This window comes from Sinocyclocheilus anshuiensis, unplaced genomic scaffold (assembly GCF_001515605.1).
Source record: "Sinocyclocheilus anshuiensis isolate Anshui unplaced genomic scaffold, SAMN03320099.WGS_v1.1 scaffold602, whole genome shotgun sequence".
Lineage (NCBI taxonomy): Eukaryota > Metazoa > Chordata > Actinopteri > Cypriniformes > Cyprinidae > Sinocyclocheilus > Sinocyclocheilus anshuiensis.
This window is the reverse complement of record NW_015547658.1, coordinates 181,241-195,307: the sequence shown is the minus strand read 5'-3', so window position 1 is coordinate 195,307 and position 14,067 is coordinate 181,241. Positions and strand designations below refer to the sequence as shown.

The window sequence follows — 14,067 nt, the reverse complement described above, 5'->3', positions numbered from 1 at the left end:
GGGTCCTGCAAGAAAAAGACAAGACCCGCAAATCCGTGGCCACAGAACAGCAGAATATGAACGCAATGCACAAAGTCTCTCGTTAAGCGTTTTCCTCCCATAGAAAAACATAAACACCTATGGCTTAATGTATTAAGATACTATTAAAATATAAAATTCAATATACAGTTTATTAATATAATGAATATGTGTATAGTATTTTCCTCCCATACCGCAAAACATGGCATATGAACACAATGCGCAAACTTTCACTTGTCCTCCCATACAGCAAAATGCTTAATGTGGCATAATAACGGACTAAGACGATAAAGACAATTCAGTATCCTATATGTCTTGTTGTTGGCGCAAAGTATATACAGACCAGCAGATATGAACATGCATTATGAAATGCATTGTGATAATAAAAGGATCAACTCCGTACAGGCAAGCAGACGAGCCCAGAACGCAGTGCATTAAATTGCACGTTAAACATTTTCCTCCCATAAAAAATAGTTATAAATAAAACACGTAACGTAGCTTAATGGACAAAGACAATTATATAAAAGAGCTGTAGAAAGTTTATTCTATATGGAAAAACGCTTAATGTGAAACTTTGCGTGTTGCGTTTATTCTGGGCTCACCTGCTTGCCTGTGCATAGTTATGTAGCCTATATTTTAATAATGAAGAGGAGCATATTGAGTTTGGTCTTTATCATCTTAGTCCATTATGCCACATATGCCACGTTTTGCTGTATGGGTGGAAAATACTATATACATATTCATTATTTTAATAAACTGTATATTGAATTTATTATTTTAATAGCATCTTAATACATTAAACCATATTAAGTGTTTGTTTTTCTACAGGAGGAAAATGCTTAACGAGAGACTTTGTGCATTGCGTTCATATTCTGCTGTTCTGTGGCCACGGATTTGCGGATCTTGTCTTTTTCTTGGAGGACCATGTACATTATTGTACTAAATTAGTTTTAATCCTTAAATCACCACCACAGTCTCCATTGGCAACACGCACGATTTGTGTCGATTGCAAGTGACGCAGGTAGCGGAGAGTGCAAGTGGCAATTGCAAGTGACATTGTAATTTAGTTTCTTTTTTCTTGTCTTCACCACCTGGCTACTGTTGTAAAATGTTGAGAGATTCAAACAAAAAATAATCAATGAATAGAACAAAATAAAAAATAAAGACTGCAAGTGACGTCACTTGTGGAAGCGCAAGTGTCTGAGAGTGCAAGTCTGAGAGTGCAAGTGCAAGTCTGCAGCCAGACCCTGTTGGGGAAAGTGACCAAGCAACATTGCTCAAACAAAGTAGCCTGGCAAAATTGCTCAAAAAGTTGCCCCGCGTTATGTCTTAAGTCATGGAAAATCATGGAAATTTATTGATAAAAATGTGTACGAACCCTGTACTTTGAGATGAGATGTTTAAAAAATGAACCCAAAAGCAGACTTTATTAATGATATAGACAGTAATGTAGACAAACTCATCAACAGACATCTTATGAACCAGTCTTAGAATTATTTTGAAGGGGAAAAGTTTTTTTTCTACCACCAAAATCACCACTGGATTTTGGGTTTTCCTGATGTCCTAGTTTAAGTCTTTGTAACTATAATTCTGTCTGTCCTGACTCCTGTCCTGGGCCCTCATTTATCAACAGTGCGTACACACGCGTAACGAGTGCGTAAAAACAGTTTCACGCAAAGTGTGGGATCTACCAACTTGTACTTATACATAGGAATGTGTGTAAATATAAGCACAACTCTGAGCATGCTTACGCAGATAATCTAGTGGTAGAATGGTGATACTACAAAAAGAAAGTGCCGCCGCATGTGTCCTATGTCCTTTAATTGCAAATACTCAAATAATAATTTCATATTTCAAGCTAAACATTTGCACAATTAGTTAAATGCTATAAAGGACAGTTGGGAAGTCGATTTGAAATGTTGCTATATGGTCATGGCTGATCTCGCTTTGCTGGAAGATTTGGCAAACCATGTGCTGCATGCGCAGAGAATGGGTTTTCAAAGAGCGCGCTGATCAGTTTAATGAGAGCACAGAATGGCTTCTCAGTCGGTACAGCTTTCTTTGCCATGACTTTGGTGAGGACGTATACATTCACTTGATAATAAAGAGAGGTGTTGTCACCTATATACCATATATGGCTCATTGGAGGCATTTCTGACTGCAAATGACCGTGAACGAGCATGGTGCTTAAGAACGTGGGATTTATCAACAATGATTACATACTGGCGTGTGTAAGAACCACTTGCGCACGTTTGATAAATAGTTTTTTTTGTACTTACATTCTAAATTTCATTTGTAGGACAAAATATAAAACCTTTTCTACGCACTCTTGATAAATGAGGGCCCTGGAGTTAGACACGATTGAAAACACATAAATGAAACTATAATATTTTAATGATTGCTTGATTTGTTTGTGTATGGTAAAAGGGCGGAGCCCTCTCTCTCTACACCGCTTTGACAACTCATCAGAAGCTGGCTGGTGTGGTTGCTCTCAGCTGCTGGTTGCCCCTCAGGAACTCCCTATCAAAGGTTGGTTATTGTAGGAACTGGTAGTTCTATCAACCTCACAGCATTTCTGAAAATATTTTTCAGATGATGAGGTTTACATTATTTTCTTGTCCTGGAAACTTGTTAAATTATAATCTTTCATATTCCTGCATAATTTATTAGTGCATTTTCTTATAAAAATGTCTTCATCATTTTTTATAAAAATGTAATAACTTTCATCTAATAATAATAATAATTTATGCATTTAGCAGACACTTTTATCCAAAGCAACTTCAGGCTATACAGTTTCTTATCAGTATGTGTGTTCCCTGGGAATTGAACCCACGACCTTTTGTGGTGCTAACGCAATGCTCTACCACTGAGCCACAGGAACTCATCTCTAAAGCTTTTCTTTTAATCTGATTGGACAATGCTATCTTGTCAATAGCTAATGTAACCAGCATAAATCTGGCCATTATTACAATCTGCAATGTGTTTTGCTACTGAATGATGAAATGGACATTTGAATCTACCTGTGATTTGGAGGGTTTATTGCTTTTGCTGCATGAAATAAAAGGAGTACAGCATAAAGGCCTTTTCACACTGAATGTGAAAATTCGACGTGAATGTTCGGCACTATGACACTTTTGAATCGAAACAATAGATCCCTATGGGTTATTCACATCAGGTTCGATCATTCGCGTGACACGTCGCGAAAAAGCAAGGATTTTCTTTGTCCTGTGTGTCGATTTTTTTTCCCTGTCGCTTCGCGATAATGGGCCATCCAATTAATTTGAGCTAAGATCACGTGCCCGGAGCAGCTGCTGTTGCACAAAAGGGTGAGAGTGGTGGTGCCGTTTCAAAAACCAGTGTAAACAAACACAGAAGAAGAGTATTCTTTTTTTATTTATTTTATTATTTTTTATTTTATTTTGCATTTCAAGCATCATAACAGAACAAAATAGGCTAACATAAACACAACTGTAAGTCCTCACAGACTGAGACATTCATATTAATCATACTATAACAGAGAAATAAACCATCATACAAGACATTAATCCAAATAAAATAAAATATATTCATGCAACCATAAACAATGTAGGGAATTAAACAAAATCACACTTATTAATAAACAAATCAAATAATTTCTTGGCTTTATCACTTCTCATAATTTTCAGGACCTCTGTATACATGGCAAGCTCCTTTTTAAAGACATTAAACTGGGGTGCTGTTTTCAGAACTTTACATTTGTGAATAAAGTATTTTAATATGAGGAGTAAACAATTTACAACAAAGTCTACACTTTTGTCCTCCAAAAGAACTCCAAATTTCAACATGTCCCAAGTAATAGATGGAAAAATAGATATTCTTTGTTTAATCCAATTACATACTTCAGTCCAAAACGAATTAACCAGATAACAATGGAAAAATAAGTGTTCAACAGTTTCTACATCATTATTACAAAATTGACAAATATTACAATCCACATTAAATCTTAATCTCAGAAATTCCTTAGCAGGATAAATATCGTAAAAAATTTTAAAGTGCACTTCTTTATATTCTGGTGGAAGAGGAAATAACAAATATTTGTATCCAAATTCATTAACTGATTTCCTATTTAGATGTTGAAAAATATAGTTCCTCCTTATTGGACCAGGATAGCTTTCCTGCACAAGACAATTTCTTATAAACTTATTAGTACACTTAGAAGAGTATTCTGAGAGAGAAGAGGGTGCGTTCTTGTTATCATTGGTATCTGAGAACAGATTTATTCTCTCATGTTCTTTATACAGAATATAATTTCTATTAATTCTCCACTGAATGTAATCTGAAGAGCACTGTCCGTTTTCTTCCACGGGCGTGAGTGTTAGGAGTCAGAGCTCAGAGCACATTTACTCCAGATCTGTCAATCATGGGATAATATCTCCTGCCATTACGTATGAAAAAATGAGAGAAACATTTTTCTATACATGAAATATGAAAGCAAAACATATGATTATGACGATATATTCTGTATTTGTTTTATGCAGCTCATGATATTTTTATAAAAATAAAGAATGTGTATGACAAATGTGAAGCAGGTGTCGCGTTCAATCCATTATAAAGCATACAAAGGAAACAGACAGTGCTTGTCTGCCTATTATAGAATAAAAATCAACTTTAGATCACAATCAGAAGTTATTACAAGCACTCGATGTTAAAGAATTGTGCTATAATAACCCCTACAAATACAACTCATTATATACATTATAAACACTTTAAAAGAGACAAGCACGTAGATGTTTGTGGTTTGTGAAAGATATTTTCTCTGTTTTGGAGGGATGATCGTTTTTAAATCGTACCCTGTTTATTGCATGAAAATTTGTTAATACTTTACTATGGGGTGGATATTTTTATCAGTTGCTTATTATAAATGTATACTGTATATAGTTCCTTTTATAAATGTTTTTAACATGCCTTTGTGAAAATTCATTCTGTAACCTACTAGTTCTACAGATCTGTGTACTAGTGTTAAAGGTGCCATAGAATGCATTGATACAATATTTTCAATTGTTCTCTGATATCTACATAGAAGGTATGTGGCTTAGGTAAGGGCAAAAAATCTCCAGAAACGGTTTTACATGTCCATTTACAACCCTAGGATTTGTCCCTAGAATGAAATGGTCTGTTTTTACCTTATTTGGAAGGGTCATGAATAATAATGTTGAGCTCTGCTCTGATTGGCTGTTTCACAGTGCGGCTCAATGTTGAGCTCTGCTCTGATTGTCTGTTTCACAGTGTGGCTCATTTCAGTAGCTCACACAGCAGGAAGGAAACACAGGGAAAATATATATTTCAGTCTCTCGCAGTTATATTGTTGGGTAATTATACTGTATACGTATAAAATGCGGGCATCAGGGAGCCGCTATTAATATGCGGGGCATTGAAACTGCTTTCGAATGCACGATCGTTTTACTTTCACTTTCGAGATTTGCGATTGCACGTGCTCTATGTAAACTACAGCGGCAGTACTTACCACACATTTTACAAGATCAGATGCTTGTCAGTGGTGCTCAGGATCTGTAAATCATTCTCCATCATCCTCAGTCATCTCTCCTTACACTGTTTATGTTGTAAGTGAAATCTTATGTACTGTAATGTAACAGGCTACCGCTAGCAAACAGCTAACCATGTCCCTTTAGTGGCTCGCGTTATTTTATTAGAACGCGCGTTATTTGTTTTCCGTGCCTTTCTAAATACAGACACCAACCCATCCCTGCACATCACATCCCCTGCACAGCCTGGAACATAACATTTATTTCCATGATCTGCCATTTTTGCTATTATCCTCGCTTAATGGTGTTTGAGGCTCACGGTATGTCATTTCCATGTACAGAACTGTTATTATTCAACTATGCCAAGGGAAATACAGTTTTCCATTCTATAGCACCTTTAAATGCTACTGTTTTTGACAGCGTTGATAAAGATTCTGTCAGATAATATCATGATTTTTTTTTTTTTTGCGTTTCCCTTAACGAATGTCATATCCTCTCAGCAATAACATGTCCATGGGCTTTTTTGATTACTGTCAGTTTAAGTGCCGGCGATGTAGTCTTGCCAGATATTGCTATTAAATCAAACATTAACCGAAAAATAAATAAAAATAAACCGAAATTATTTCAGACCTTTTGCAAATAAGATAAGATAAAGATATCGCTGACCCTAAACCAAGGTTATTTTCGTAAACGCCAAAGTCCAGACCTCGGTAACCTCATAGCTGGCTACGTCGTGAAAATGCTTTTATCCAAAGCGACTTACAAATGAGGACAATGGCAGCAATCAAAATCAACAAAAGTGCAATGATATGCAAATATGAGTCAGCAGTAAAGATTTTAAATTGAAAAATAGTAAAGCACAGTTTTGAACAAGAAAGTAATTTTTTCTTTCAAAACCAGCTTGTACGCAGCCAACAGATAAACCAAGCAGCGCTGTCATCTGGAATCACCCTTAACAGATGAAAGGATGATACAAGCCTATCGGACATTCAAACTAATGTTTTATTGTGAATATGAGATTGATCTGAAGAATCAATGCTGTATCAGATGCAGGTAATCAGGATTGCTTAGTCACTCGCTCTCTCTCATAATACTCTGCTATACATAGTACAACACTTTTAATACAGTAATACAATCAGCTTTTAATGAAACATCTCAACATTACTTTGTTACTAGTTCTAAAGTGACGTTTTCGAATTAGTAACAGAGGCTTTTAAAGACACAGCTTTTTTTTTTTTATGTATTTGCACACTCGTGCCATTGAACTGTTGTACTGTATAAATGCAATAACACACTTGTAGCCATGAGATATGTCTGTATATCGGCATGCTGTGATTACCTATGGCCGAAATACAGCCATATCACACATCTACTCATGTATGTATGTATATATATATATATATATATATATATATATAATATGTATATATGTGTGTGTAAATATTTCTTGATACCATTCTTTATTCATGGCAGTGTTTTTGGGCAGAATTATGAGAGAGCCCACTCCCTTGGTTGAAAAGCAATCCCACACATGGATGGTCTCAGGATGCTTCACTGTTGGCACAACACAGGACTCATGGTAGCATTCACCTTTTCTTCTCCGAACAATCGATTTTACAGATGTCCCAAACAGTCGGAAAGGAGCTTCATCAGAGAAAATAACTTTGCACCAGTCTTCTGCTGTCCAATCATTGTACTTCCTGCAGAATTTCAGTCCGTCCTTGACGTTTTTCTTGGAGAAAAGTGGCTTCTTTGCTGCCCTTCTTGACACCAGGTTGTTGTCCAAAAGTCTTGGCCTCACTGTGCGTGCAGATGCTCTCACACCAACCTGCTGCCATTCCTGAGCAAGCTCTGCACTGGTGGTGACACAATTTCATAGCTGACTCCTCAGGAGGAGACGGTCCTGGTGCTTGCTGGACACTCTGGGACGTCCTGAAGACTTCTTCACTGCAGTCGAACCTCTCTCCTTGAAGTTCTTGATGATTTGGTAAATGGTCGGGACGCACCCTTGCCAGGATTTCTATATTGCCTAAATTATCCAGGTTTTGGCTGCTAGCACTGTGCAGATCGATCGTTGTATGACATTATTTCACGAGAGCTATAGAGAGCAGAGCAGATGGCTCCTTATGCTTTCAAATCGCTCTCACGGTACTTTGTTGTCATACAACGATCGGTGCAGCTTCAAGTCGAACGAACAAACGAACACTTGCGCGTATTTGCATCGCTTTGACTCTTCTCACGCGCCACGATTGGTCGATTATGTACAATACCTGCATGTTATTGGTCAAACTACTTGGGATGTTTTAGGCAATATAAAAATCATGGCCAGGACGTGTCCCATATAAATGGCTCATATGGCCACCCTAATGAGTGCAGATGCCAGTTGTCATCGATTAGGTGTGCTGTGTTACACTGAGGTAGTTTTGGTTACTTACTGATGTCCAGTGTTCTCCAGTAAGTGCAATGAAAGTACCTTCTGCCAACTGACTCACTTTTTTTAAATTTTTTTTTTAGCTTTTTCAGTGTCGTACAGTTCATGTATTCTTGTTACAATAGTTCCCCTCGAAGGTAACTGGTATGATGGGTCACCTGAGGCAATCTGAATGATGTCTTGAAGCCCACGGTCCTGAACTATGTTGATGGGTCTGCAGTCTGTGGCGATCCATTTAGTGATGGAATTAGTTAGCTTTGCTGTTGTTGTTTTGTTGACAGGCTTGCCCCGGCTGCACTCATCCAGTGTCGTTTGACGAGCACGGCTTGTTGATGCTGTCTCAGCACTGGCATCTTTGCTAACATCCGCAAAACTATGTTTGGCCCGAAGATGGTACTTCAAACTTGTCGTGCTTCGGTGGAAGGACAGTTCATCACTACAATAAGTGCACACAACTTTCGTTTTATCCAAACTTCCGTCTGGAAGCTTTTTATAATGAAACTTGCTGTTCAGCACACCAGGCGTCGTGTCTTCTGCCATCATATTAAGTAGCGTTCACTGTAATGTTACGCTTATCACACAATGATAGATAACCATCCGCGCTGCGATGATGGCAAGAAGCTGGGGTCAAACCTTATCAAACGATTAATTTGCGTAAAAAAAATGTTAACGTTTTAAAATGTTTAGATTAATTGCATGCGTTAATTTGCCCAGCCCTTATTTTTATATATATATATATATTTTTTTTTTAGGGCTGTCAACGTTAATGCGTTATCTCAACCAATGAGAGCATTTTGGGTGGGTCTAAGATTGCAGCAGGGCTCACATGAAGCACTCACGACTTCATAAGTGGGAAATAGGAAGTTTCCGATAGCACGTGAAGACAGCAGAGAAGCGCTCTCGCTCAGCACAGTGGAGTGCATCATTTTGTTAACTTTGTGGTTTATTATTTTGAGTCGTTTGGGACGCAGTATAACACACGGCCCTCTCACAATATATTGCTTTACAGATCTATAATTTTGCCGCTCAGAAATGTGCACGCAATCATGCTGCATGTATCAGAATTTCTGCGGTCCGCTCACACTACATGCGCACCACGCCTGAGCCCAAGTGAACCGCGCTCTGGCTCACCTCTTCCAACCGAGCCAGGGCCGGCTAAACGAACCGCGGCGCAGAGTGATCACACTAGTCAAATGAACCGGGCTTTGGGGGTCAGACGCGCTCGGGCACGGTTAAGATTGCCTAGTGTGATACACCCTTATTCTCCCGCATCCCGCACACACGAGTCTCTACCCACCCGCACTCGCCCATCAAGTGTTGTCCCGCGCCGCACTCTGCTGCGTTGGGTCCCACAGTAGTGCAGGTCTCTACTCGGAAGGTGCCTGTTATAATGTTATGATCGAGGCTCTGGACTCTGAGCATAACTTGTTTTTCTATAACAAACTATAAAATATTTTCTATAAAAACGTTAATGCCCTGGCAGTGGCAAATAGCTTTGGTTTTATATTTAATTTGATTACATTAATGTTATAAATTGAGATTTACAAGAAATATTTTAACTGCTACTATGTAAAAGGAATACTGCTGTAAAAAAGCACCTTATTTGTTGAAAGTGTTTGCAAACCAAATGTTACTGCACTTTTGTTCATATAGCAGTAGTTTTAAATGGAAAAAAGTGCACAATACACTACTTTCTACTTTCTATACTCCGTAGAATCCAAAACGAGCACCGCTGCCTCTGGAGGTTCTGCAGCCTCAGCCGCCACCTCTGGCAATTCTTCTGCGGACGTCGCTGGCTCTGGAACTTCGGTGGTAGTGAATGCAGCCCATACACACCAGAAAGCAATTCCCCATATAGGAAATTCAGCAGACAAGGGGATTACTTCTGGGACAGAAGGGTTTGGTGTGTGTGTGTATTAGGGCTGTCAGTCGATTAAAATTTTTAATCTAATTAATTACATGATGTGTCGATTAATCAATCTAATTAATCGCAAATAACATTTGGCTGTGAAAATACCCCCAAAAGATTATTTAATGCTATTTTTGTGTTAAATGAGAAATTAAGTAGACATTACAAATAGTATCTTTAGAAAGAAATATTTTATTTGATTCAACATAAAATGTATTACACATAAACGTTTAGGCTACAACGGCCTAACATAAACTATGGAACACAAAAGAAGATAATTTGAGAAACCTCTCTTTTTCTTTTTTCATTCATGCAATGGAAGTCATTGGTAAGCAAAACAGCTTTGTTACCAACAGTCTTTAAAATACCTTATTTTATGTTCAACAAAAGAAAGTAAGTCATTTAAGTTTGAGTAAATGATGACATTTTTTTTTTTTTTGGGTGAACTATACCTTTAAAGTTTTTTTTTTCCCTTTTCCCCCCGTTTTGAAGTCAGAAGTCAGCTTTAACAAGTTTGTGGGCCGCTCTGCTTACGTGCTCGAAACACCAGTAATTATACTCTAACAGAGGTCACTAATTGCGTCAATACATAGGGTAGGAACATTCTGGTTGGCTGAAACCTAGATAACTTAGCAAATCTCCACATATGGACGTAAAACTCAAAGCATATCTCTAAGTGGTCATTTAGGCGACAGAGATCAGGGGGTCAGACGTAACAGGTCTCTCCAGAGACCTATTCCTGATCAGAATGGCAGCAGATGATGAACTTCTCCAGGACAGTTTTCTCATCTAACACAGAGAAAGATGCCGACACACACACATACACACCGAACACTTATCTGTACTTCAAGGTTGCCTGGCTCTTATCAGTATGGTTCATCACACACACACAATATGAAGCTAGCATCTTAGCGGGTAAAAGACAGAATAAAGCAGGATTCACTTTAATATCTATTATACAGATATTGCACATTCCATTCTTACTACAAGGGAGAACTGCATAAAGATACCTGCAGTGTCTATAACTATTAATTAGTGCTGGGCAATGATTACTTTTTTTTGTTGTTAATTAATCGTGATTAATCGCATGATGTTCTGTGATTAATTGCATTATGCACAAAATTCAATAATGAATTCAAAAGTAGTGTATTGTGCACTTTTTTCATTTAAAAGTACTGCTATATGAGCAAAAGTGCAATAACATTTGGTTTGCAAACACTTTAAACAAATAAGGTGCTTTTTTACAGCAGTATTCCTTTTACATAGTAGCAGTTAAAATATTTCTTGTAAATCTCAACTTATAACATTAATGTAATCAAATTAAATATAAAACCAAAGCTATTTGCCACTGCCAGGGCATTAAGTTTTTATAGAAAATATTTTACAGTTTGTTATAGAAAAACAAGTTATGCTCAGAGTCCAGAGCCTCGATCATAACATTATAACAGGCACCTCCCGAGTAGAGACCTGCACTATTGCGGGACCCAACGCAGCAGAGTGCGGCGCGGGATAACACTTGATGGGCGAGTGCGGGTGGGTAGAGACTCGTGTGTGCGGGATGCTGGAGAATAAGGGTGTATCGCACTAGGCAATCTTTTTTTTAAGATTTATTTTTGGCGTTTTATGCCTTTTATTTAGATAGGACAGTAGGGCGACAGGAAGCGAAGTGGGTGAGAGAGAGAGAGGGGGGTGGGATCGGGAAAGGTCCACGAGCCGGGACTCGAACTCGGGACGCCCGAAGCGCAAAGGCGCTACATGTCGGCGAGCTGCCCACGAGGCCATTGGCGCCGACGCACTAGGCAATTTAACCGTGCCCGAGCGTGCCTGACCCCCAAAGCCCGGTTCGTTTGACTAGTGTGATTAGCTGGCCCTGGCTCGGTTGGAAGAGGTGAGCCAGTGATGCGCTCTGAAGGGGGTAGATAGTGATTTAGGCACGAGGATCTGGATCTCGCCGTCTGCTGCTGGAAAGCGTGCCTCGGCATCACGTGACTCATGGCTTTGGTGCGCTTTTGAGCCTCCGCGAAGCGCTCTGTAATGGACTCCATGGCGTCACCAAAAAGGCCGGAGGGAGTCACAGGAGCATTCAACAGCACTTTACGGTCAGCATCCTTCAGGTCAGCTAGGTTTAACCAAAGGTGCCTCTGAAGGACGACCATAAAACCCATGGCCTTACCCACAGCCTGGTCCGCTCGCTTCGTCGCCATCAGCGCGAAGTCCGTCACCGCGCGCAGATCCTTAATGGCCTCTGCCGCGAGGGCTCCGCCCTCCGCTGCCTGCAGGAGCTTCGCCTGAAAAACCTGCAGCACTGCCATGGCTTGCAGCGCGGAAGCCGCCTCGCCATCAGACGCATACACTTTATTGGCAAGGTGGGTGAGCTCCTCCTGGAGGTCTGGGGGCCCCATGCTGTCCGGCTGATCGGACTCCGATCCCGCCCAATCCTCCCTCTCCGAGGCCGAGATGGACATCGAGTCATCCCCCTCCTCCTGGCTAAAAGACACAAACTCCGCGATGTTGGAAGGAGGGTGGAAGCAGTTCTCGGGGAGTGAGACCGGGGAACGGGGCGACCGTTGTGGTTGGTGGAGCTACAAGATGACGCTCCCGTCACCGGGAGGGCCCACCAGCGGCACTGGGCCTCATCCCGAATAGGCCGCGAGGTCCGGCCCGTGCAATGCCTGCAGTTGGACTCGTCCAGCGCCGCCTTTGCGTGGCCCAGGCCCAGGCAGGCGACGCAGTAGTCGTGCTGATCCAGCGGCTCTATCGGTCCCGCGCAGATCTTGCAGATTGTTGCCATAGTGCCCGCCTAACAAGCGTCGCTATTGGTTGGGAATTGTGTATGTTCTATCTTCGCTGAGTGTGTAACTTGTACAGGCTGCTCGTAGCCTGTCTCACGGCGGGATTGAATATCGTTCCCATAACAGAGAAATATCTCCGTGATGTCTCGTGAAAGCTCGAGAGGGAACTTCTTTGTTTATCCGCCATACTGAGAGGATTGCGCTGCCTTTCTGTCGTGATTGTGGAAAATGTCACCATTGTATGTCATTCTTGCTGCATCAAGAATTGCAAAAGTAACTCCGATCATGGTTCTGAGAGAAAACTGAACAATGCAGTGTATTTTTTTGCCTTTTCTCTGTCTAAAAACCCCAAGGGAAGCAGGTCGCGGAGATGACAAGCAGACGCCGGATAGTAAATCTATTAAAAATGTCGCCGATTAAACCCACTGCCTGTCACTTAATAAAAGTATCATGTTGCTGTTTTTTTTTTATAAGTTTTGATTTTGTTTGGTTTATTAATTAACATCACCTTCGTATGACTTACTCAGCTTGTGAATTAGCAGAACTTGAACAGGGACATTAAAACGCAACACAAATAAGGCTTCATGTGACTTAATGTACCAAGACAGTGATAAAGACAAAATTGTAAAGCATATGCTACGTGCAGATACGTACATAAGCCCAAAATGTGAACGCAACGTATTTATTTACACGTTAAGCGTTTTCCATTCATATAAAGAATGCTTAATGTACCTAGACATTAAAAGACCACATTCTGTACACACCTTACTAATAAAGCATAATATCTCCAGAAAAACTGAACCCAAAATATGATCTTTAAATAGGCACACACACACGCACACACACACACACACACACACACACACGGAGTGTTTGTTCCCTGAGTAGCCCCAATTTTAATAGAATGGAGAACTTGAATAACTGACTGAATAATCCATTAATCAAATTGTTGCTTGCTGTTGCTTAAATTTTAGTTGATTCTTTCAAATGTTAATACAATGTTAAACAATTTGAATAGTTTTAAATGAATTAAAATGAATTAACACAGTATATTAGAGATAGAAATTATTTTTCCTGATATTGGAATGCACATTTTCTTATTGAGATCTCTGTAGGCCTACTTGTCATTTTTTTCATAATGCTTTTTAAAAATTGCTGATATTGTGTTTGGCATGCATAAAGTATGGTGAATATAGGCTTTTTTAGGCCTAATACATATGTCCCAGATTACAACGTGACCTGTCCCAGATTATCAAATTCAGGCATTTATGAAGTTGTTGCCCTGCATCATATTTGTCAACAGTCAACTGTATGAAATGTAAGATGACGTACAGGTCTGGGGCGGGGCCAGTGCCTTAACTGCGTTAAAATATTTTAATCGCGTTATTTTTCATA

At 39.7% G+C, this 14,067-nt stretch overlaps 1 protein-coding gene and 1 long non-coding RNA gene across 2 annotated transcripts in view; both read left to right on the top strand.

Moving 5' to 3' along the window:
• lypla1 (lysophospholipase 1) overlaps nucleotides 1-14,067 on the top strand; it is a 26,949-nt gene that overhangs the window by 9,986 nt on the left and 2,896 nt on the right. Inside the window, exons 7-8 of the mRNA XM_016504437.1 lie at nucleotides 1,652-1,664; nucleotides 2,446-2,547. Of these exons, the coding sequence (XP_016359923.1) occupies nucleotides 1,652-1,664; nucleotides 2,446-2,547 (115 nt within the window). The remainder of the gene's footprint in view (nucleotides 1-1,651; nucleotides 1,665-2,445; nucleotides 2,548-14,067) is intronic.
• Nucleotides 9,058-13,506, top strand: LOC107702202 (uncharacterized). Its single transcript, XR_001635739.1, has 3 exons — nucleotides 9,058-9,147; nucleotides 10,591-10,599; nucleotides 13,497-13,506. It is a non-coding gene; the product is annotated as an uncharacterized LOC107702202 (long non-coding RNA).